General features: G+C 49.8%; 9 protein-coding genes across 9 annotated transcripts; 5 read left to right on the top strand and 4 right to left on the bottom strand.

Annotated features, from left to right (window-relative positions):
• Positions 1-1515: 1515 nt before the first annotated feature.
• Positions 1516-2682, top strand: FOXG_10660 (uncharacterized protein). The gene is made up of 2 exons (XM_018390121.1): positions 1516-1729; positions 1779-2682. Exons 1-2 carry the CDS (start codon positions 1572-1574, stop codon positions 2539-2541), a joined length of 921 nt encoding a protein of 306 aa, XP_018248512.1. The 5' UTR covers positions 1516-1571; the 3' UTR covers positions 2542-2682.
• A 2-nt stretch (positions 2683-2684) lies between these two features.
• FOXG_10659 (uncharacterized protein) lies at positions 2685-3931 on the bottom strand (the record flags this gene model as incomplete). The annotated part of the gene is made up of 3 exons (XM_018390120.1): positions 2685-3104; positions 3136-3699; positions 3767-3931. The coding sequence occupies 3 exons, from the start codon at positions 3929-3931 to the stop codon at positions 2685-2687; spliced, it is 1149 nt and encodes a 382-aa protein (XP_018248511.1).
• A 2053-nt stretch (positions 3932-5984) lies between these two features.
• On the top strand, positions 5985-6908 carry FOXG_10658 (uncharacterized protein; the record flags this gene model as incomplete). The annotated part of the gene is made up of 1 exon (XM_018390119.1): positions 5985-6908. One exon carries the CDS (start codon positions 5985-5987, stop codon positions 6906-6908), a length of 924 nt encoding a protein of 307 aa, XP_018248510.1.
• Positions 6909-7032: 124 nt separating this feature from the next.
• FOXG_10657 (uncharacterized protein) lies at positions 7033-9569 on the bottom strand. Its single transcript, XM_018390118.1, has 5 exons — positions 9392-9569; positions 9191-9344; positions 8387-9140; positions 7736-8343; positions 7033-7691 (listed from the first exon to the last, which is right to left on the bottom strand). The coding sequence occupies exons 1-5, from the start codon at positions 9435-9437 to the stop codon at positions 7238-7240; spliced, it is 2016 nt and encodes a 671-aa protein (XP_018248509.1). The 5' UTR covers positions 9438-9569; the 3' UTR covers positions 7033-7237.
• A 62-nt stretch (positions 9570-9631) lies between these two features.
• Positions 9632-12238, bottom strand: FOXG_10656 (uncharacterized protein). The gene is made up of 4 exons (XM_018390117.1): positions 11969-12238; positions 11888-11919; positions 10716-11836; positions 9632-10670 (listed from the first exon to the last, which is right to left on the bottom strand). Exons 3-4 carry the CDS (start codon positions 10996-10998, stop codon positions 9766-9768), a joined length of 1188 nt encoding a protein of 395 aa, XP_018248508.1. The 5' UTR covers positions 10999-11836; positions 11888-11919; positions 11969-12238; the 3' UTR covers positions 9632-9765.
• A 1564-nt stretch (positions 12239-13802) lies between these two features.
• FOXG_10655 (uncharacterized protein) lies at positions 13803-18279 on the top strand. Its single transcript, XM_018390116.1, has 2 exons — positions 13803-13963; positions 14011-18279. The coding sequence occupies exons 1-2, from the start codon at positions 13903-13905 to the stop codon at positions 15954-15956; spliced, it is 2007 nt and encodes a 668-aa protein (XP_018248507.1). The 5' UTR covers positions 13803-13902; the 3' UTR covers positions 15957-18279.
• Positions 14063-19170, bottom strand: FOXG_10654 (uncharacterized protein). Its single transcript, XM_018390115.1, has 2 exons — positions 18307-19170; positions 14063-18149 (listed from the first exon to the last, which is right to left on the bottom strand). Exons 1-2 carry the CDS (start codon positions 18451-18453, stop codon positions 16170-16172), a joined length of 2127 nt encoding a protein of 708 aa, XP_018248506.1. The 5' UTR covers positions 18454-19170; the 3' UTR covers positions 14063-16169.
• Positions 19171-19357: 187 nt separating this feature from the next.
• Positions 19358-21913, top strand: FOXG_10653 (uncharacterized protein). The gene is made up of 2 exons (XM_018390114.1): positions 19358-20123; positions 20176-21913. Exons 1-2 carry the CDS (start codon positions 19805-19807, stop codon positions 21576-21578), a joined length of 1722 nt encoding a protein of 573 aa, XP_018248505.1. The 5' UTR covers positions 19358-19804; the 3' UTR covers positions 21579-21913.
• A 17-nt stretch (positions 21914-21930) lies between these two features.
• On the top strand, positions 21931-23468 carry FOXG_10652 (S-(hydroxymethyl)glutathione dehydrogenase/alcohol dehydrogenase; the record flags this gene model as incomplete). Its single annotated transcript, XM_018390113.1, has 4 exons — positions 21931-22116; positions 22169-22612; positions 22657-23135; positions 23190-23468. Exons 1-4 carry the CDS (start codon positions 21957-21959, stop codon positions 23466-23468), a joined length of 1362 nt encoding a protein of 453 aa, XP_018248504.1. The 5' UTR covers positions 21931-21956.
• Positions 23469-24373: the final 905 nt, after the last annotated feature.

The raw sequence follows: 24373 nt of genomic DNA, 5'->3' as shown, positions 1-24373 counted from the left end.
TTTAACCGACACTGCACACATCCCGTAGTTATGCTGTGTGGAAATGTCTGCGTCACATGCAAGGTACATCCCTCGAGGCAGGAAACTAAAAGGCACCAATCACTTATGCCATGTGGGCGAGACTCGGCTTCGTGAGCCGTGGGACTAATGACGCAGTTGGTACGAGTGCTGATAGGAATGAAATGGTGGCTGGTAGCATTCGGTTAGTTATTTGTGACGAGCGGAATTAGTACCCGAGATCAATCAAGCACGTTGCTTGCAGGCGAACTACTGCAATGTTCTTTTATGGTGATCAATGAAGATCTGGGGTATTTCCCCAACAAGCAGCATAAAACTCCAAATTTAATTGAGGCTCAATTTCTCAACCAGCCCAATCATAACTTCTAATCAGCCACACCACTTTTTATCCATCTACACAAAGATTATCTGACTCCACTCACGATGTTCTCGTTGGCCCATCTGGTCTTATCTGATCTTTATTTCCCCAGCCCAGCATCATCTGAACTTAACCTCATCTGCAGTTCCTCACCATGACATTCGTTTCGCTGGAACACGCGAAACAAAATTTAATTACCTTCTCATATTGAATCTACGACATATCTGTAAACACAGATGTAAATACAGAGCGAGGCAATGCCCTGACTCTACGTATTTAGAGTTTAGTTGTCTTGTCTATTTGTTGTCCTGTCTCTGGACTTGAAACTTTTATGTGCCATGAGTGATGGGTGATATAAAGTAAGAAATGTACTGCTTGGTGCTATCCATTCATGCCAAGCACTGACTGACTGGTTCAAGGTCAATTAGAACACAGCCTTCTAGGTAGCGAATAATGATAAGCTCAAGTGAAAGACTTAGAGTTAAAGAGGATGAAATCTCGCCATCGAAGAGCCAATTGCTCTGAATGGACAAACCTTCCAAGACAAGAGCGACGATGCATCTCGTGAATTAGAGTGTTATTAAGCTACCAGCACTATCAGATATCCAACCTCACGCAATCGATCATAACCGAAGACGAGGTATCTCACCTTCACTGGACGCTAATGAGACTGCGCTGTCGATGAGCTTTACAATTGGCCATCGGTCGACCAGAAACCCCGCCTCGGCACTCAGTAATATGATGGACCAAGTATGTCGGCATTAGTGACTGTCAGCGCCGCATGTCTTATAAATGTGATGAAATTAAGTGACGCTGAGGAGCGCGAGGCGATTAGCCCTCAATTCATAGATGAATGGGATTGTTTGATCTTGCTAATGCCATGAAGCTGTGCATAAATGGAAGCTTTTGTAGGGTAGCTCATTTAATGCCATCGACCCAATGGAATAACGGAACTTTGTATGCTTATTCGGCACGTTAGTATTTCAAGGATACCAAATATACCCGTATGCCGAATTGAATTCATTCTGCTACATAACATTATGCAATATGCACTTACAAAACTATTCCGGTTATGCAGACTTTCTGCTGCATCCCCACTCGCGATGTTCTCATTCGCTTATCTAATCTTATCTGATCATCAGACATCAGCCGCATCCATCACCATGACCTGATTCTCCCCTCAACATCTCCAATCATGACTCTCGTCCCAGTAACTCTCGAAAGCGCCAACGCGCATAACTCATGCCAATTCTTATTCCCCACCCGAAGAGGCGATTATCTCATTCAAGTATCCTGGCCGCTTTGTTGGAATGATCGCGCTCCAGTGAATGACGATACCATCGTCTCCACTGTGTAAGAAAAGCCTCACCGCAAATATAAACAGGGAATTAACATGGATTAGGTACATTGTTGATGGAAATGCGTACTTTTTTACTGCGACGGATATCGCGCGGAGATTGGAGTTTACGCATCAGACGAGAGCTGTAATCGTAGCTGTTGGGTATCCTAACAAAACTTGCGTTTTTGACAAGCGCCGGAATGGGGACTTGACACCTGCGTCTTCTGATGGGGCTTATGATATTCCCCCTGGACCAGATGGGAAACCATCGCTTGGTCCTTTTGGCGGCGCATCGGATTTTCTGGATATCATCAAGAACGATATCCAACCGTATATCGAAAAGATTCTCTTCCCGAATGTCCCTCTAGGAGCAGGTCCTAAAGCGCTCTTCGGTCACTCGTACGGCGGTCTCTTCACCCTCAACGCTCTGTTCACGAAGCCAGAGTCTTTCGATACATTCATCGCTGCGAGTCCGTCTATTTGGTTCAACAATTGCAGCATTGTTTGTGACCAGGAACAGCGCTTCAATGAGCGCGACCCTTCGACTGGTCGCGCGCCAAGATTGTTGGTCATGTTTGGTGGAGCGGAACAGACGTTGATTCAATTGCCTGGTGAGTCGGATGAGAAGTTTGAGAAGAAACAAAAGGGCGCGATGCTGCGAAAGATGAAGGATAATGCTTTGGCTTTGGTGGCGAGGATGGAAGAGTCGCCTCATTTGAGAAATGTTTGGTGCTGGGAGTTTGAGGGTGAGGATCATGGTTGCGCGGCACCTTGTGCGTTGCAGAGAGGGCTGTTGAGGTTTCTAATAGATCAACGTGCGGGGTAGTAAATTCAGAGTATATTTATTATATCTCTATCAAACATCAAATGGTATTAAAACATCGCGAGTAACTAGCAGAATCGAAAACGCAATCAGGTCTATCCAAGTGTTCTCCCGGGGGCGCTATCTTGTCTTGTTCGCGCAGCGTGTCATTTCGTTCTTCTCTCCTTTGACGCTTCTCTTAGCGCTCTTCTTTGAGGTGCCTTTGTCTTGGTGACGCGCCTGGTGGCACCCTTCTTTGTTAACTTCTGGACAGCCCGCCAGTTGAACTTGGCGGGGTCAAAAGGCGGGTGGTGCACCATGGGTTGAAAGTTGCCGTCGTAAACGAGCATGGGAAGGGCAGGCCCGTACAACTGAGGCCTGGGCCGAAGGCGTTCGTACATATCGTCGCTTTGCCATGCCACGAGGTTATGTTTCCGTAGGCGCGGCACTGAAATTTCTGCTCTATCGTCGAACTCATTGAGAATGGTTTGGAAGCATTTAAGGTCCCATGCCGCCATGCTCTCAAAGGTCCAGCGGGTCGGAGGCCGCTCTCTGGACCGAAGATATGTGGTATAGTCCAGGCGAAGCTGAAGTCTACAAGCTGTTCCGTCTACGTACTGCTGCCACTTGAGATCTCGAATCCACGATGCCTGACTTGTGCAGCTCTCGAAGATTACGCAGCAGTCGAGGCAGGTGTCCAATGTCTCTCTTGACCGATTCCCGTGACGCCCAGTCTCCCCCGATAAGTTGCACCCACTTTGTGCCCTCGAAAGAGTGCACCCACTCTTTGACAATGGCCATCATGGGTATGCGGAGATCGTCGTGCTGCATGGTGCGGCGGATCACATCTACATCGGTGGGGTCTTTGTTCCCTAGAGAGGCCAGATGTCTTCTCGCGCCGTTTCCAAATGGTAGGAAATGTCGCTGGACCTTGTCGTCGCTGAGATCAAATTGCAGGTATCCATAGGCCTTGATAGCGAGGTCCTCGCGTCCCAGCTCCTTCAGACGCCCAAAGACACGGCATTCGTTATAGAATGAGGTCGCATGGAGGCGGAGACTATCGATCGTCGGTTGAGAAATCTTGCTGCTTGCTACGAGGGGCTCCGGTTCGTCTGGGTCTGGGAAATCGTCGTCAATAGGATCCATGAGGAAGCTTGGCTCGTGTGACCCGAGATGAAAGAACTAATTGATGATTGGGATGATTAGACAATAAAGAAATGGAAGAAGGGGGATTAAATGACACACTTACCATCTTGATAGCATAGACTTTGCCGTTAATTTCAGCCTTCCAAACTTGGGAATGACACCCAGAGCCTAGAGGTCCGAGAAGTTTAAAGTCGCAGGTCGTGATGTCGTCAATGAAACACTCGAGCTTGGGACCTTCACAGTCCGGAAGCGGTTTCAGCTGAGGCATGACAAAATTTGTGGGTTCGCAGCGGTATGTGAGGTGTTGTTTCAGTATCTTGAGCGTCAAGGTCGCAGGGGTTCGAATGGGTTGAGGTATTGATGAATGTGGAATACAAGAAGCCATGGGACGTGTTTATATGTTGAAACACATTGAATGTCAGAGCATCCTCGGCAATTGTCAAAGAAGGAGAGTCCAGAAATAGCGCAGCAATCGTCAAAGAGGGACATTCCAGGAATAGTGCAGTAATTGGAACAAGGAGAGTCTGCCAACCGTGCAGTAATTCTCAAAGGGTAGGCTCTGCGAACAGAACAATACCGTAATTGATGAAAGGGGAGAACCCAGGAACCGTGCAGGCAATGCCAGAGGGCGGGAGTCTGCCAACCGCGCGATAACTCTCAAAAAGGGGCTGGTGACAACACGGCAAGAACTTCTATTCCCAAGAATAAGCAAAATATGACAAGAGCTTACAAGATGTTGTGTGACAAGGAAGATGAGATGAGAAGTGGAGGGGTGCGTGCCAATTGGCTTGGGTCGGGCGGTCATTGCTCTGTCGTTTGTTTTGTTCAACCACTGCGTTTCACTTTTTATTAGCATCAAAGGTTAAGCGACCGTGGAATTTCGCGTTCATTCAAACGGAGAAGCCGAAAGGCGACGGTTTCTTTATCTTGGCACGGAACTCAGCATGTCTTGCACGTTTTGCCTGCCCATTCAGCCAGAGCGGGCTGTTGTGCAACAGAGTCCAGGTAGGCTATGGCCACCCACCAATCAGTGTCTCTGTAGCAGGGGGCAAATTGGAGAGAAAACTGTTTGGAAACTGCCGTAAATAAGCCACGGTTGCTAGGATTATCAGCCAGTAGGCGTTGACTATTGCAGGACCTAGGATTTAGTTCGGCAACAGAACTGGCCTTGCAGCCGATCATCTATCATCTTGCAGAGCGGGGAATAAGCAGTTTCGTTTCTGCGAATAACCTGCTTTTAAAAAGCCATCGTTGCACGGTTTCATAATTAGATTGACTTTTTCTTGCTTCAGGCACCAGGAACTGGGGGACGACAAGGCAGGTAGATTATGTTTGCTGGCGTTTGACTCAACTTTTATCTCCCAGATGTTTGTTTAGCTACAACACTTTACTGTATATGATCGTGAGGCTGAAAGTACTGGTCTTCATCATGCACTATCGGAGATACCTTGATGTAGGATAAATTCCCACTGCAGCCCATGTACCTTTGCTCTTGCGGCTTCTATTGGGAGAATCCCTGCTCAGTACAAACTCTCTGCCTCCGCGTTACGTAGGGAACAGGGTCAGATTGACTTTAGCTTGCTGGTGGGGCCAGGGACTGCGTTTGTCGGCTAGCTATCCGTCACCTTGCTCCGCGACCCGTGCGGCAAGGATCTTAGAACATCACCAGTGCTTGATGTCATCAGAATATTAACGTTGGCCTGCGCACGAACCATGAACTGCGTTTGGCGTTACGGAAGACCCTTACAGCGAGCCACCGGTGCCCGATTTCATAGGTTGATGAACGTTAGCTTGCTTCTGGAGCCGTGAAATGCGTTTGGTAACAGGGAGTAGTCTTGCAACTCGCCGCATGTCGCCTTTTGCGTACCAATCTTACAGCTAGCCATCCGCTACGCGAAGCATTCAGGAAGCCGCAGATGCTCGCTATCATAGGCATATTGGCATTAGCTTGCGCAAGAGCCATTTGCTGGGTTTGACAATATGGAGTAGTCTTGTAACTAGCTTGCGCCGCGACAAGCGAACAGGGGTTAGTCTTCTAGACCACCGTCGCCGCCTCAAGCGGTACCAGTCTGGTGGTCACTACCGTGCCTCATGCTCAGGATAGATCAGATTCTCTGCTTTTAGGGGTCTCTCTGGTTTTTAAACAGAATCAGGCACACAAGGCCGTCGTGGGGAGTGGAAATAGTCATATGTCCGGTCTCTGCCTTACCCAATACTCCTTTCCACCCACTCATCCGACTCAAGACTTAACCTTTTTGCCTGTCTAAAGTACTCTCGACTGCTTCAAACATTTATAACCTCTGTTCAGTTGCTTCCGCGCCATGTCTTCTACAGCAAACTTCCCCAATGCATGGGCTACGATCGGCCAGTCGCTCACTACGCCCAACCCGACCCTCCAGACCGCTACCGGAAATTCGAACATCACTATGTCCCAAACCACCTTCCAGGCCGCCTCATCCATCATCAAAAGATGGAGAGACTTTGATTTCGGAAATCTCCATGAACCATACGGAGACCTGCTGGATAACTACAATGTGCCCGTTGTGGTCGATGAGCAATCATCCGTTCCAGCCACCAACATCACGGACCTGAAGAAGGCATTGACGGGGCATATTGTTCACCGTCTCCGACAACCAATCGCTACGGGTGTCGCCCTTCTGGCAAGCCGATGCGGCGAAGCTCGCCGAGATGTTACCGTGCTCACGGACGAACCTCTGGCCCACCGCCGCCGCTCTGCCCTGTCTTTCGTGACCAGCGATGGCGAACGTCTTGCCGTTAGTTGCGCCTACACCTCCAACCAGTGGACATCACGCGAGCTGGAAGACAGCGAGTCCTCTCAGTCTTATCCGCTCCTTCGTCTCGCGACGTACTGTCACGACGCGGGGACCCGCTATGGGTTCATTTTCTCCGACCATGAGCTCGTTGTCGCCCGTGTGAGCGGCACATCATTTTCTTGCCTGATCGAATGGCAATCCATCCCTTGGGAAGCAGCAGGTCCTGGGGTCTTGACAGTCAACCTGTCGCTGTTTCTCATGGTAATGATGGCTCTGCATAATAGCCACCGGCCAATCCTCCGACATCTGCAACCCTTCCCCATTAACTTCTGGTACCGCTTCCAGAACATCGACGGAGACTGGGTCAACCGGCACCACCTCTCTCGCCGCGAGGTTTTCCACCACTTGCCAGGAGCCATCACTGAGCTCCCAAATGGCGTTTCTTTCGAGGATGCACACATCACTGAGTGATCCGCGTCGGCATCTTTTTCCCTTACAACTCAAACATCTGTTCGGTCTCTGTTGTTTTCCTGTCGTTGTGCATTCCCCCATGCCGACTCATTTGCCTTTCTTTCCTTGCTGCTGGTGGAGTAATTGTCGTGGTGTTACAGTCCTTACCTTGTGTCGATTACTGCTTTTGTCTTGTTTCTTTGTCATTTGTTATTGAACCCATCAGATTAGAATAATTTATCACTCTCCTTCTCTCTCACCATTTACTTGATGATCGTGACTGTTCGCTTCGCATTGCTGAAGCCTGAGATTCCTCTTCTCTCCTTTCTTGCGCCAATGTCTGTCACATCTCATCTCATAAACTCCATGTCCAACATGCCTCCATCCATGAAGTTCATCCCATCTCCGAATCCCTGCTCAAGCTCCCCACTCAATCCGATAAACGGTCCGTCCAACCCCACAAACGGTCCATCAAGCCCCTCAAACATGTCTCCCGGTGGTAAGAAATCCACCTCCCGCACAGCCACATCATCCACATTCAGCGCCTCAAAGACATCCTTCCCCAATCCCTTCAGCTCCTCTCTATACACCGCCACAGCCGTTTGCGCCCTCTGGCTAAGTTCACCAACGACACTTCGCAAAGCTCTGAACGCCTCGTCGTCAATTATCTTCAGAAGCTTGTCGAAGAGATCGAGGGCTTTTACTGAGAGATGTTGGTCAATGTGGATTGAGTTGTGGCCGGGATTGAGAATCATGTTGGCGAGGAGGACGATTAGCGCTGAGAAATGAGAGCAGCTACATTGCCTGCGCTAATTAGTAAACTCCCAAACATACTCAAACTGACATACCATATTAGACACTCTGTTGGTGTAGCTTCCTGGAATAGCTTCATGCACCCTCTGCTCACGTCCACGCAATGATTCCATCCCTCGGGTAAAGGTGCTGCTTGATCCTGACACTTCCCAGCGCCATCAAACCCTCTATTCTCCAAGTTTCCAACAGAGGTTATCGTAGCTCTACTAAAAGAGCTGATCCTCTTTACCCATTCTGCATTATGGCTATAAATGCCATGAATCATCACTTCCGTCAGCAAAAATGCGTGGTGCATCTTTGTCATCTGCACAAGCTGGCTCGGTCCCACTGTCGCGGTGACATGCTCGATATGGAAGACGGTTGGAATGCGCTCGTACCACTGATCTAGCATGGATTGAAGTCGAGATACTCGTCGTTGTCGCTCTTGGGCTGTCACCTTGCTTGAGCGGTTGGAGTACAAAAGATCGTACACTTTGCCTTGTATGTAAGCGAGTTCCACGCGCCTTCGATGGTAGTTGAAGTGGACTTGGCCGTTTTGCGTCCATATCAAACCAACACTGTCAGGTGGCGCAAGTGCAGGGAGACTAATGTCGATATCTTCATCAAACTGGCATGAAGGCGTTTGCGCACGAAGACAAATGTCCTATCAACGTGAGCTTTTGCATTTACGCACTCGAACAACTTACCTTGTCAAGAGTATACGCGATCCAAAACACACGCGATCTCTGCTCAGCCTCCGCAGCCGGGAACTGCATCGCCGCTTCTTGCGAGTGCAACTTTAACCTATGCGCCAACCTAACCGCCGTTCCAATGAGAACACTCGCGGGTTTCGGGTCGCGACTGTTTTGGAACAGCATCACAATACCTAGTAAGATCTGAACGCCGAGTAAATCCTCATCACGCGTGACAAGTTCGGATACAACAGTCTGCGCGTTCCTCAAACATTGATCTGCTTTTTCAATGTGCACTGATTGACTGTCTCGGAGTGAAAGCTGCGGTGTGCGATATCCGATGGCCATGACGGTCTGAATAGCAGCCCACGAAGCTCTGTCGCGAGTTTCGGGTTGTTTATACCACGTTGTGAGAAGTTTCATGAACTCTGACTGTTGGAAAAGAGGAATGACGCCGTTGAAGGTTGTGAAATAGTGGTCTACTATAGGTAGGATTTGATCAAGGGGGGGTAATTCCAAAGTGTTTGGTTGAGGGCCTTGGTAAACTGCTGGATTAACTGGATCGAATTTCCAGGCAAATCCTCGTTTCGCCATCTCTTCAAAATTTGCGGAGTTGTTGAGAACTGATTCCGCTGAGTCACTTGGACTGGAATGGTCATCTGGCCATTGCGGTCTAGCAGTTTGAGCATCTTTTGCGGCGTTGAGAACGATTTGGAGCTGCTCCTCAATACGAGCTAATCTTGTTTCAAGGCCTTCTTGGCGATTGTTCCTGAGACAGTTACTAGTTTGAACTGAAAAGTTGGGGGAACAGGGGCGTACTCTTCTTGTTGTTTAGCCCCAGCTCTGACTCTTGCAGAATTAGGCTTCCGTCTAATGATGCTGGTTCGACAGCTCGTATTATAGAGAATGCAATTCGAACAATCTGGCTTGAGCATGTCACATTTGATCTTTTTCGTAAAGCACAAATCGCAGGCTGAGATATTTGTCAGCTGGGTCCGTATCCTAACTCAAGTTGCTGACCTTTGCGGCGATTAGACGGTGTAAGATCTATCTCGGGGGTCGACATGGCTGTAGTTATTCAAATAATTTCGCACCAGATTTGGTTTGGTAAGTTCCAGTGATTAACAACGACGAGTACAGCTGATGATGAATAATGTTGAGAGTTTTGTTGCAGATGCGAAGTGAGATGAAGTGAGGTTGGAGGGCTGACAAATTCTCCGGACGCAGGGTTCCACATAGCCTCCTCAGGCTGTCGATCGTCTGCCCTAAAATTAGAACTGTTGAAACGCCATGACATGACATGAGTTTGTTTCAGGAAAACGCAATCAACAACTCAGAATAAGTACCCTACACTCTAATAACATGTCTAATCGCAATCAATAACTCATGATCCATCAAGCTTTGACCTTGCCATACGGAACTTGAGGTCCCGAATACTGAATGGCACGAACAAACTCATTCTTGTCCCCGTCCTGTACAAGCTTCTCATACCACGCACCCATATCCTGGCCAAATATCTGCACGACTTCGTTGTCGCTCGCGTCAAGCGGTTCAAAGCCCTTTGCGATCTGCGCAAATTGAGCCCCAGCGACACCCATACCCATACCAAGATCATTCTCAACCATCTCAGCTGGTTGGATCGCGCCTTTGACGCGTCCCTCAATAATATCACTAGCCAAACGCGGTTCTGCCGCCGCAGGCCGTCCAATACTCACACCATCAACAACATCAAGCGCGTCTACCATGGCACCCACCGTTCTCAAACCACCAGCGATAAAGATTCTCATTTGATGCGCTGGGTCAAGTGCTTTGGTGATGGTCTCCGCCCACTCAAGAAAGAAACCCTCGCGCTGCTTCGTCGACTCTTTCTCCCATGACAACGCCATGCGCTCATAAGTCCCACCGCTGAGTTCAACAAAGTCGAATCCCAGTGCTTCAAGCCTTTCGCAAAGCTCCCTCGCTTCATCAGGTGTCACGCCGCCGTCCTGGAACTCTACGCTGTTGAGCTTTGCGCTGACGATGAAGGTCGATGAGACGCGCGCTTTGATGGCGTTTGCGATTTCGGAAATGAGGCGGAGTCTGTTCTCGACGGTCTGAGTGCCGTATTCGTCGGTGCGCTTGTTGGTGGTTCGGGAGAGGAATTGAGAGAGCAGGTATCCGTGAGCTGCGTGCAGTTCGATGCCGTCGAATCCGGCTTTTTCGAGATACTCGGCGGCGTGGGCGAAACCTTCAATGATCTGGGCGATTTCCTCCTTTGTCGCGGCGTGCGGTTTGCCAAAAGTCATTCCCATCTTGGGGTCTGTGACAGTCAGTACATGTTGTCAAAGTCCAGTGAGTGACTTACCGAGTTGAACGTCAGAGGCTGAGATGGCGACGGGGTTGAACTTGTAGGGAACTTGTCGCCCGGGATGATTGACTTGAGCGAGAAATAGAGAACCGTCCTTCTTGGCTGCTGCGGCCAATTGCTTGAACTTTTCGAAGCGCTCGCCTTCAAAGGGAGCATCGACGGAAATGCCGGGAGATGCAGCGGCCCCGACCGAGTTGAGATCAATGTCTATATTGCCAGTGACAACGATGCCAAAGTTATTCTTGCCTTCACCCCATCTAGAGCTGTCAGTCTGGGTCATCTACTGGCGCTGGTGAACTCACCGTCGGTATAGCTCAATCAACTCGTCGGTCGGAATTCCTCTCTTGGAGATGATCTCGGGATCCCAACTTGCAAGCGACTCAGCCATGGGCGACTTGAGAAATCTGTTTTTTGCGACTCGGCCGGAGGGATAGAGGTGAAGTTCTTGGGCCAAGGGCTCAGGGCGAACGTCTTTGGAGGTGTAGCGGACAGGCATTTTGACGATTATTGTGATTGAAGTGGTGATTGTAATTGAAGTGGTGTATTTGATGAACTCTTCGACAACGTCTTTCAGTCGCCATTTATATACAGCGACATCCTAAGAGCCATCATGTCAATTCAGCATCATTACAAAGCTGAGCACGCAACACGCATGCTGCGGCCAGACTCTGCTCCATCTTGTGCATGTCCGATCCGAGAAGCAGAGTCCGAGCCAAAATAAATGCTCCGCGGGCTCTCAATAGCAGGGGCGAGCCCCAAGATAATCCAAACTCGTGTCCATGGCATTCCGAAACAGCGCGTCTCTGGGGATAAGCGTACAAGTGGCCCGAATTTGCAGTCCACGGCGTTCCACGGAGTCGACGATCTGGTGAGACCAACCATCATTCAGCATCCAGCGCGCGCGAATTCCAAATGCGATAACACCAGCTATCAACTATTAAAATAAGATATTCTTGTATTTATTTATTTACTGGCATTATCTCGACTTGCTAAAAATGGTAATTCGGGCGGATTGTAAATACGGCCCCACCAGCGCCGACGCGTCGTGATCTAAGTGAAGTTGGAGGGAGAAAAAAAAAACACAAAAAAATTGGTAGCTTCTCTTTGATTGAGCGTGTCTAATGCGCTGGTTAGTACGAGTTTGACAGGCGACTCTCACTGTAACTTACCATCCTTAGTGCAGGGGCCATGCTAATCTTCTCTTGATGGGAATTAGCGGAAGTCGAACTCAGAGTCTTGATAAAACTCACCTGTATCGTTTCAAATTGACCAAATGTCCCGAAGGACGAGAGAGAGTTTGCAATTACAACCTATATACCCTTGTTTTGCCAGCCTTTATGACAGGGGTCCCTGCTCACAGTGGCATCGTCAGCCTCTGATGGTCCTCACCAACGCTCCCTTGTATCAATCAAAAGGCTCTGGAGAGAGTTCTTTTGTCTGTTTTCATGCTGGAAAGTGTTCTTGTCGCTTTTCAGCGTTAGAGATCCCCAGCACGGCCGACTCGGTCCAATATATCTGGCGATTCTAAAGTGGCAGGGTCTCTCCCTGAGACAAACTCAACCAACCAAGTCATCTTGCATGCCAAAGCAATACATCAGCTGTTTTTGAGTTATTTTTGAGTCACTTTGCAATTTTTGCAAGTGAAAGTTCTCACGATGGCAAATAATGACTGGTGTTTGAGTTTGTGCCCTACTGATGAAGGGTGGTGGGGCTCATGCGGCGTTAAAATCACATCTGCCTCAACTGACCGAAGACTGCCCTATAATCTGCGCTGGTTATATGCTTCTTTGTTGATGACTTTCCATTGTTGGATTCATATCAATGAATTGCTACAGTGCTCTTCTAGTAGATGGCAGCTTGGACAGATGTCACCACCTCTAGTAAAGAAAGACCTCCACTGAGTGTTGATACTCTTACTTTTGCAGCACAAATGCTTATTTCACGTCAAGACCAGGACTCCACGGCGACCGCTGAAGAGCCTAATTGATCTCGTGTTCCTTCATTCCTTTCATTTTTATCACTACTATCTATCTCACAACTGACAAGAGTCGCGGGGGCCCGTAAAGACGTCATTTCTCTGGGCATAGGGTAATCACTCAACGTGTTGAACCACCGCGCTTTCAGTACTAACTGAATGAATGAGTACCTTACTTATCGCCGCAACAAAAAGCTTGTCATTCATTCATAAAACCTATCTAAAGAACTTACAGGCCCCACCTCATCCTAAGCTCATCCAAACATGATCATAAACTCATCAAAACTCATCAATATCTGTGGCTAGTGCTCCTCCACCTCCTCTCTCTCTTTCGCGCGCAAAATCGCAGCCTTTGACGATATAACACGAAACCGAAAGCTACAAGCTCATTGACTCGCTATATTGTGATAATGCTTCTCTCGAATGAAGAAGTCATGTGTTTGGGAGCGATATTGATGCGTGCGGCTTCAATGGGCGATGGATGCAGCGATGCCCTGTTCAACGCTATTTGACGCGACTTGCTTCATGACATAAGGCCGAGTATTTACGATTACGTAGCATTGGCAATAGCACTAACCAAGGCGCACAAGGACTTTGAGCACAAGGGCATGTAAGCTATTGTTTCAGAGGTTGCATGTGCTGTGATGATACGGTCCTGGAAAATGAAGCTATTCAGAGCGCAACGCGTATTACTGGCCGTTAACACGCAGCCCCGTTGACCAGACTTGAGACTACTAAACTTGTCTACGAATAATCTCACAATCAAATACAATACCAGTACAATCTCTGAAGTGAAGCGACAAGTTGTCATATCGGTCTATCATTATGTACTCAACCTTCGGATTGAACCACGTCGCTGCGATCTGCAGTATCTCTTACCAGTGCGAATAACACCAAATACCCTCCCAATATGAAACAATAGATCGATATGAATGCATGCCAAGTAATAAAAAAAAGCACCATCATTGCCGCTCTTTGTTCTCTTCAATCTGCATTACAAATACACTTCCCCCGTCCGGACGCCGACACCATAAGCCGGGCTAATCCTCCCGATGCACCCCACAAAACCTCACCAATTCGTCCGCATTTCGTCCGTCATTCGTCCGTATACATCATCAACACCTTTCACATTCTCACGCAACAAACCCCTTCATATTCACACTCTCCAACATTTCATTCCTCTTCGGCCGAATAATTCTCTTGTAAAACATGTCCGAACCACCCGCCAAGCGCCGCAAAGTTCGAAAAGGAACACGAAGCTGCTGGGAATGTAAATCTCCCCTCCACTCATACAGGATAAGGTGCTTACATGCCCAGGCCGCCGCCGTAAAATAAAATGCCAATTCTCAAAAGAAGACGATCCAATCTGCATAGGCTGCACACAGCGCGAAACAAGCTGTATATCACAAGAATATGTCCCCACGCCGCCCTCCGCTCCCCAAGACAAGCGTCTTGCCCAGCGCCTCGGCCGGCTGGAGGAGCTGATGGAGAAGCTAGTCGAAAAGCCGCTGCCATCGCCTGAATCAGAAGACCCTGCGCTCGAGAGGTTCACGCAGCATACGGCTGATGTGTTTGAGTCGTCTGTCGTGGATAATGCGCAACAGATCCTCGACCAGCCTGATGCTGCGATCGTGACGCACAAGTTCCCAAGCCGCTCTGCAAAGGCGACGCATGTTTCTGCGCAGCTACACGCGCTTTTCCCGTCGCAGCAGATTCTGTATGCTATTTCGCAGCAGAGTCCTGGTGCGCGTTTTGTTCTGGCCATGTTCTACTCGCAGCAGGATCAGATTGATGGGAAACCTGAGCCTTTATCGTCGCTGGCGCAGATACCACCCATTACAAGCCATCCCGCCATTCTCGCCAAGCGTCTCTTACAACTCGCTGTCTGTCTACAGCAAATGCCCCCATTCTTCGATGGGAGTACTCTCGGTTTGAGTAAATCGCCGCGCGAAACGATGGAAGAGTGGATTGCTGTTACAGGACGCCTCGTTACGTCCGACGATGACTTTGTCGGGTGTTTAGAAGGTCTCGAGTGTCTTATCTTACAGAGCTTTTACCAAAGCGACGCAGGACATTTGCGAAAAGCGTGGTTAACGGGTCGTCGGGCTCTGAACATGGCGCAGCTGATGGGCATTGATCGTAAGAGCGCAAAGTCAATCAAATCCGTGGATCCATCATTCAGCAACAAGCATCGCCCTTCACCACCAGTCATCTGGTTTCGCATCAACTGCAATGATCGCTACGTCTCTCTCATTCTCGGGTTGCCAATTGGCTCGCGCGATAACAGTTTCGCAGAAGACAATGCTCTCGTGTCGGATGCACCGAGCGACAAGCTTGGCAAGGTGTACGCTATGATGGCGGGCAAGATCGCGGATAGGAATGAGCTCAAGGGAAGTGAGGCATATGTTCTCACGCAATCCATCGACATGGAGCTTGAGAAAGCTTACAAGATGATGGATGATGGTCTGTGGTGGAAATTACCCGACATGGCCATATGCTGCGGTACAGCCGACGCATCGGGCGATGGAATGAGCGTTATAAAGCTCCAAATCCGACACTTCTCGCTTCTCATTCTTCTCCATCTTCCCTATCTTCTTCGCGATCGCGGCCAAAGACGATACGAGTACAACCGCGCAACATGCATGCAAGCAAGCCGCGACGTGCTCGCCCGATTCATCGAATACCGCAATTGCTTTACAACATCTGTATCAGGCCGTCACGTCGACTACTCCGCCCTCGTAGCAGCCATGACACTCTTGCTAGGCTATCTCGGCTGGCGCTGGCCAGGCTACGAGACAGAAAAAGAGCACGACAGAGACCTCGCCGAAAAGACACAAGAAAGGATGCAAGAAATGGGAGCGCTGAACAACGACCGGCTCTGCATTGAAGCGGCGGAAACAATTCGGCAGCTTTTGCCCATCGTGCAGAGGCAATCAGGCACAAGCGGAGAAAACGTCCATCTCAACGTCCCGTTCCTGGGTACGGTGAACATCAACCCCGGTCCGACGCCGCCAGCCTCCACAGCGAGCATGATAGCGTCCAACAGCACCACGCCCAGTGGCAACGTCGACATGTCACAGTTCCCGCTGTCCTTCAACTCGCCAAACCTTGGCTCCGAAAATTGCGACTTATCCACAACGTGCGCCTTCACGCCTGATGTGTTGGACTCCAACTGGCCCTGCTTCACAGCCGACCCAGAAGATTGGGCACTGCAAGGTGTAGACACTACGTACTGGACTATGCTCAACAGCAGTATAGCATGAGGATAAAGATATGTATGATTATGATATTTATACCCAAGATGAACCAATAAAACACCAAACGAATGCATACCAACGTGTAAAACAAAGGGACTAGGCTTGTCTAGCCAGGGTATCTCCATCAGGTAACCTCCTCAACAAACGCCACAAATGAGATCAACTCCAGTATCCAGTGGTGAATTAGGTGCAATGTACGTTTGAGCGCATAGGTAGTATTCAGTCCTGTAAGCCTTCTACCAGGGCCTCACGGTCAACATCAACAGTAGTGACCTGAGCTGGCGCGCCCTTTCGCTTCTGAGCAGCCCAATATTGATGAAAGCCAGGAATAGAACCGGGCTGGTTGATCCCCGGCGTCCGATTAATATGCCTGTCCCTTTCCTTCTCCGCAGGTTTTGGAGGGGCGTTTTCACTATTGCCTGAAGCCCAAGGTCTCCAGCCAACCCATTTTCCTATTCCTCCTGCGGGGCTCCCTTGGGGGGTATCCGAAGGAGCTGGCGACGCAGATCTGTTTGACCCAGGCCTGTTAAGTGGGTTGGACACAGTTCTACTTGCGGGAAGACCAGCGAAAGTGTCTCGGAGGGCAGCGGTGCTTCGCTTAGCTGCACCTCTGTAAAGTGTGGGCTGCGCTGTAACGCCCGTAACGACAGCCTCAGCGCCACCAAGTGGTCGAAGGGTGAGCTGGCTAGGTCGAGCCTTGAGTGTGTGAATGTCAAGCCCGCCTGTAAGAGACATGATGGATTCATGAGAAATAGCTCGATGAATCCTTGGACGCGGCATGTAGTCGTCTCGGTTGTCTTCAGAGCTCTCAACGATTGAGCTCTCGTCGATTGATGGGGTGTTGCCAAGATCGGGTGTCTCAATTCGAGACATGACCTCCTCACTCTCATTTTCGTCCTCCTCATGTATCACATCATCGTTGAATTGACGTGAATTTTGAGGCGGCGTACCTGGATCAAGCTGGAGGGAAGGTGCTTGAAGGCTGAAAGCCGAAATGTCAGACGGGCCTTTACGGTGCGTCCGCCAGGTGGGTGACATGGGGTCAAAGCTTGTGGCTGGTGACATTGGATAATCGCTATCGCCAAAATTCGAGTCAAACATCGAGTTTCGCAGATTCGATCGTGGTGAACTTGGAACGGACGACGCGATTTCAGAGGGTTGCTCTGAGAGCATGGACCATCTCTGTTTGGGCATTGAGATGACAGAGTTGGGTTCTTTGGTGTTGATGGAAGCGAGGGCAGGCAGGGCAGGTCCCAAACTCCAGCGAGCAGAAGATCTCGGGGTGGATGTGCCAGAACTTGTCGAAGCTGAAAAGATACTAGAGTTCAAGCTCGCGCGCTTCCGCCTCATTTTGTGTTTATCGGCCTTGGCTGTAACGTGATAGTGGTGGTGGATGTGAAGCTCTTGCGATATTCGAGGAGTCGTCGGCGGCTCATAAGCCTCGAGTTCGTCTTTGAGAGTCGTACTACTATCGGCAATAGGTTGGTGGGTGACAAGCTGTTCTCGCAGAGACTGAATCTCATCGTTCGAATTGAGAAGCATCTCTCGTAGCTCAGCCATGCCAAGTTGTAGATTGGCATTGTCTTGGAGAAGATCCCGAACAAAATGATTGACGACGGGATTCCCTGGCTTCGGTTCTTGCAGTGTCTTGGATGCAGCTGCACCTTTTAGACGACCGGCGGCTGTATTGAGCTGCTTCTCAACTTGACGTTGACGCTCCATTCGCCCAATAACCTCGGCATGTCTTTGACGCTCCTCTCGAGCTTCTTCTTCCATCCTCTCCAACTGATCCTGCATATCCATGATACCGCGTTGCGCCTCCTTGCAACGCTGTGCATGTGTTCGAGCATCTTCTTTCGTCGACCTCAATTCGTGATAGAGATCATCCTGTTCGAGTTCCAAGAGGGAAATATGCCTCTCAGCATCTTCGGCTCGCAGGGCAGCAGACTCGAGTCTTCGGACGGCTTGTTGAGACGACAGCAGACTTGCTTCGAGTGCTTTGATCTTTGTATCAGATTCGGAGACGGTGCTGTTGAGCAGTTCAAGCTGGTCGAGGAGATTACGATTCTCCTCAATTTTCAGGGCATTCTCAGCCTCTAATTCCTGCTTGGCCATTTCCAGACGCTCTATCCTGGAGGAAAGATCAAGACGATCTCTCTCCGCGTCGGCCATATATGCTTCATGTCTAGCGAGTAGAGCCTACAAGGGAGACAGACAAGTCAGCAGTCTGATGGGGCATTGACGTGTCTAGCGGGGACTGGCATGCGGGACACGCGGGTGTTTAGGCGGTGGAAGAAGTGACAGCCGTATAAAAGCAGAGGAATGCCCCAAAATTGAGGATTGGTACCTGACTAACCTGACCAAGTTGTGCCGCGGTATGGACATCTTTTTCGACTGTCTCTAGAATGGAGCAATTTTTCTTGAGGAGAGCGCAGTCGATTCGTCCACAGCAGCAAGTCATCTCAGAGATATGCGGCTCCGGCCCAAAATCCGGCCTCTCCATGATGGGCGGAGCGAAATCGGAGATGGAGAGGCCTTGAAGCTTTGATTATTGTACGGATAATAGGATGAAGGATTCGCGAAAGGTAATGAAGGCGGCGGAAGATAAGGGATCGGTCGGCAACATGATAATACTATAGCTCGGAGGAGATAAGGAATGAATCGAAGGGTGAGGATTAGAACATGGTTCGTCGGCAGCCGGTATTAGACTCGTGACAAGCCAGAGTCGAGGCGAGGCAAGAAGACGATGGCCGTCTCGTCGGATTCGAGTCGTTTTGATGGGAACGGCTGGTGTTTACTGTTGAGCCAAACAAAGAGGGTCTTTGTTGTGTATAATTGGCTGACGTTGTAATTGGTATGTGGGCTCCCGCGCGAGTCTAAGTTGGGTAGGAGTGGAGTTCTGTTCCTGACTTAGCGAGATCGCCGACAGTTGAAGTTTTAGAGTAAACAAAGAAAGTGATGCAGATAAATATGACAGTGACGACTTGTTTGTATTCGTAGGTGTGTTTGCATTGAGAGAATAAACAAGGCAGATGAGGCCTCAAAAGAGACCAACCTCAGCCACTTGCACAAGCCATGTGATGCAGAGACGGCCAGGGTAATAGGCTGCGAACAGTTCGTACAGGGGATCTCTTTAGGCATTCATCAGGGGCGGAGACTCTGGACTCGGTTAGCGCGATGAAGTCGCAGGGAAGACGTGTTGAGCGCTCGCGATTCCCTCATTTCCTTTTTGCGTGTGATTGGATGTGGAATTCAAGGTTGTCACACCTTGCTGAATTCGCTATGACGCAGGTTTAGCGCTCTGAGATAAGAAGATAAGGCACGTGATGAGTCAACTGACATGGTCCAGGGTAGTCTATCTGATTTGACATGAAGTCTAATGCCCTCTAAGCCATCATTACCCTAACATTTTTCGCATTCATGCTTTTACACCGCCTGCATTCGTTCAATGCCTCGTAAGCCGGCAGTTAATAGTGGCATCATACTCTATGCGGGGCATTGCTTACAGATACAAATACATCGGAAACGGTTGGATTGTGGTGCAGCCTTAACAAGAGAACGGCTTACAACGTCGGCATGTCGTCATCAACAACCTCGCCCGTAAAGCTTCGACCAGTCAAATCACTCCCATTGTCATCCCCCACATCATCGTGGGCATGGATGATACGGAGCTTCCAGTGGTGATGCTTGCGTTTTGTTAGGGAGGAACCTTTGCGTTGCACTTGCACTGCTTTGCAGCTGCCGTCGAATTGATGGCGCCATGTCCACGTTTCTTCGTTTCCCCCAATTTCGGTCTCCCACTGCTACCTACCATCCCACAGCTCTCTCTCTCTCTTCTTTAATAAGACGTCTTGATGCGTCCACATCCTAGATTACTTCAAAGCTTTCGCTCAGCTCGGATACAAACACCTCGATTATTTCCTCTAGCAAGGCCTTTCTCCACATACAGACCAATGGCGCAAGAATACAAGCTCAAGGGCGTTTCGTCGCTCGACCTCTCTCCAGGCTCCAAGCAGGAGGTTGAAGTTGAGGGTATCGAGAATGGCAAGGTTCTACTCGTCAACACTGGAGGAAAGACTCAAGCTCTAGGTTCTAATTGCACTCATTATGGTGCACCTCTCGCAAAAGGTGTTTTGACTAGCGATGGTCGCATCACATGCCCATGGCACGGAGGTATGCCCAAATGCAGTCCTCACCCATTTATGCTTGTACTAATTAATCGTAGCTTGCTTCAACGCAAAGACCGGCGATATTGAAGATGCCCCCGCCCTCGATCATCTCCCCGTCTTCCAAGTCGCCGAACGAGACGGTGCCGTGTATCTCACCGGAGAGGAGAGCGCCATCAAGTCATCCAAGCGACAGCCCAAGGTCAAGTGCGCCGAATTTGGAAGTGTTCAGGACGACCACGTCGTTGTTGTCGGTGGTGGTTCAGGAACACTGGGTGTCGTCGAGAGCCTCCGCGAGAATGGCTACAAGGGTGGCATCACCGTCATCTCCAACGAGGGCTATTACCCCATCGATCGAACAAAGTTGAGCAAGGCTCTCATGACCGACCTCAGCAAACTGCAATGGCGAAACAAGGATTTCTACGAAGGTGGCTCTATCAAGTTTGTCCAGGGCGAGGTCAACAATGTTGACTTCTCGGGTCGTTTCGTTACCACCAGCGAAGGCGAGAAGATTGACTACACCAAGCTGGTCCTTGCTACTGGTGGAACTCCCAGACGACTGCCGCTCGAGGGATTCAAGAACCTCGGCAACATCTTCACTCTCCGAAATGTTCACGACACGAAAAAGATTGTTGACCAGATTGGCGAGAAGGGCAAGAAGATTGTTGTTGTCGGATCTTCATTCATCGGAATTGAATTGGCGGTCGCGACAGCCGGCGATAACGATGTGACCGTCATTGGTATGGAGAATGTTCCTCTTGAGCGCGTCCTCGGCGAAAAGGTTGGTTCAGGCCTCCAGAAGGCGCTTGAAGGTAAAGGTGTCAAGTTTTACATGGGCGCAAGTGTCGACAAGGCCGAGCCCTCTGCATCTGACGCGTCCAAGGTTGGCTCCGTATCTCTCAAGGATGGTACCAAGCTGGAGGCGGATCTCGTTGTTCTTGGCGTCGGTGTCGCACCTGCTACCCAGTTCCTCAAGAACAACAGCGGGATCAAACTGGAGGACGACGGTTCTATCAAGACAAACGACGACTACTCTGTTCAAGGTCTGAAGGATGTTTATGCCATCGGCGACATCGCTACGTTCCCCTACCACGGCCCCGGAGGCGAAGGCAAGCACGTGCGAATTGAGCACTGGAACGTTGCTCAAAAGGCGGGCCGCATCGCTGCGAACCACATTGTCAACCCAGGTGGCAAGACTGAGCACTTTATTCCCATTTTCTGGTCTGCCCTGGGAGCTCAACTACGGTACTGCGGCAACACAATGGCCTCTGGCTGGGACGATCTTGTCCTCGAGGGTAGTCCGGCCGAGAATAAGTTTGTGGCCTACTACTGCAAGGGCGAAACGGTCGTCGCCATGGCCAGCATGGGAAGAGACCCAGCTATGGCCCAGAGTGCAGAATTAATGCGGGTTAACAAGATGCCCACCAAGACGGAGCTCCAAGAGGGGATCAGTGTAGTGTAAAGCTTGGCGCGACGGAAGCGATGCGACCGGCCGAACTATGATGAGGCTATGAGCTTAGATCGAGATGACAGGTACAGAATAGGAAATTATTTCATCGGTAATGAAGCTTAGTCGAGCAGATACTTCCGAGCGTCCACTTACATCTCACGGTGGAAGATAATCCCCGGGTTCGAGAAGTCAATGACGTACGGAGCAGGGATCGTCATGATGGCATCAACTCCACAACAACACACAGTCATGGTGACGATACTACATATGACGGTTAGAAGATTGTTATATGAAGTCATGATAAATAAATACGTGTTAATAAATACCGCCTTTTGCCGTGCCATCAAGGTTCTTCCAGTCAACAGTACATCGCATTAGAACTCTAGTAAAATGGCTACTCAAGCAGCTTACCAGGCCGAAAAGGTCATTGGGCACGGCGACAATGCCGTCACAGCCCAAGATGTGACTTCATACCGTGAACCAGGCGCCGGAGAGTCTGGTGAGACTATGAAGGCTCTCGCATGGATTAGCAAGAACAAAGTCCAGATGGGTATGTCTCACTCCCTCACTGACACTTACACATTCACCACTAACACAAACAGTCGACGCCCCCAAGCCCAAGATCATTGAAGACCGCGATGTGATCCTCAAAGTAACAGGCAGCACCGTCTGCGGCTCAGACCTGCATCTCCTGCACGGCACAGTCGTCCAGCTCAGCGAAGGCGATATTCTAGGCCATGAGTTCTGCGGTGTCGTTGACCAGGTCGGTTCAGCCGTCAAGGGCATAGACGTTGGAAAGCGCTACGTCGCATCTTTCCAGATCGCGTGCGGTGATTGTTTCTTCTGCAAGCAGAAACTCTCGTCGCAGTGTGAGAAGACTAACTCGAATACCACCGAGAGGGCCATGTATGGTGGTCGCACGGCGGGTATGTTTGGGTATTCGCATTTCACGGGTGGTTTTGCGGGAGGTCAGGCGGAGTATGTGCGTGTTCCGCTGGGGGATGTGAATCTTTTGGAGATTCCTGATGATGTTCCCGATGAGAAGGGTGAGTATTCATCTCTGTTGAGGGAGCTATGCTGACATGTTCAGCGCTGTACTTGTCTGATGTACTGGCTACATCCTACAACGCCGTCAAGGACACAGCTGTTTATCCCGACGACTCGGTCGCCATCTTCGGTGCTGGTCCAATTGGTCAAATGGCAGGTGTCTTCGCCATCAAAGAGGGCGCAAGCCAAATCATCTTTGTCGACACCGAGCCACGGCTGTCGTTTATTCGAGACCACTGGCCCGCTGAGCACAAGGACAAGCTTGAGCTGGTGGACTACAAGCACTTGTCGCACGGCGTAACCAACAAGCCTACCGTCGTCAGTCGTCTCAAGGAACTCACTGGTAACCGTGGTCCTGATTGCGCGATTGAGTGCGCGGCTGGTGAGTATGCCAAGGGCTGGATGCACTGGCTGGAGATGGCTGTTGGGATTGAGACGGATACGAGTGAGATTATTAATGAGATGATTGAGGGCGTGCGAAACTTTGGACGATGTGGCGTTACTGGTGTTTACGTTGGCTACGTGAGTCCCTCCCCAATGCCAACCACTCTCTATACACGCAACTGACATGACTAGACCAACCACTTCAATATCGGCTCACTCATGGAGCGAGGCATTCGTCTCATCGGCAACGGTCAAGCGCCCGTTCACAAATACTGGCATGAGCTTCTTGAGATGATCCAGAAGGGCGAGCTTGATCCCGGTCAGATGCTGTCGCACCGTGTCAGACTCGAGGATTTGGATAAGGTGTATTACAAGTTTGAGAAGAGGGAGGATGGGATGCAGAAGATCTTTGTGGAGACCAAGTTTTCGTTTCCTCAGGATCCTAGCACGCCTAGCCTTACGACTTATTAATGATATGGACGGATGAGGGTAGTGATGAGTTATGAATTGAGTAAATGAGAATGCTATTTTTGGTCAATTATGCTCGTGGTGTTTTGTCCCGTGGTGAGTGAGACACGTCCAGCACCGACTCAACTGAGGTGACAAGATGAGATTGTCGAGGCTTCGAGGCACCATGGATGATTGCTCCACTCAAGTTATTGTAATCGCCCGTCAGTCTATGGAAGCTCGCGACAACAGAAGCCACACTGTTCTTGGCCCAATGGAAGCTTTACATTCCACTAGCTCTTACGGTTACCATGCGATGGCCACAGAAGACTGCCAACTGCGCTGGAGCTTATCGGGCACATACGTTATACGTTCCGTTCTGCGTCCGACGGCCTTCAACTTTTGGGCGGGTACTTGTTCGACTTCACAATTACGGTTCCCTGTATAGGGATTTTTTGATTGCTTAGACCGCGAGAAATTAAAGGGTATGATGTGCAAAATACTGATAGTGTGAATGCCATGCTGTGCCACCACTTTGATCCTGGTCGTAATTGAACACCTCCTTTTCCACAACAGCTACCTAGACAGGACAACCGTTTGTAGGGAATTAACAGATCAAATAAACATCACTTATTAGGCCACTGAACTGGATCAGAGCAGCTCAATTCACAGTCTTTCTCACTAAGCACGTCTCAGGGTCATTGAGACGGCTACAGACAGAGCTTGGCGCACCAACCGAAACAAGCCGCCTCATATGAATGTGCCGCCAATCCAAGCGTTGGGGCCTCATGGAAAAGGCAAGCAGCCTCCTCAAATATAAAAAGCAAATCTATTGGCAGATAACTAATTGACCTCTTACAAGTTTGCTCTATCCCTGCTTACTCGGCGACCAACACCACATCACGTGTCGTTCTTCTCTTATACTTTCA

This window comes from Fusarium oxysporum, chromosome 7, assembly GCF_000149955.1.
Source record: "Fusarium oxysporum f. sp. lycopersici 4287 chromosome 7, whole genome shotgun sequence".
NCBI lineage: Eukaryota > Fungi > Ascomycota > Sordariomycetes > Hypocreales > Nectriaceae > Fusarium > Fusarium oxysporum.
This window is presented reverse-complemented; position numbering and strand designations above follow the sequence as displayed.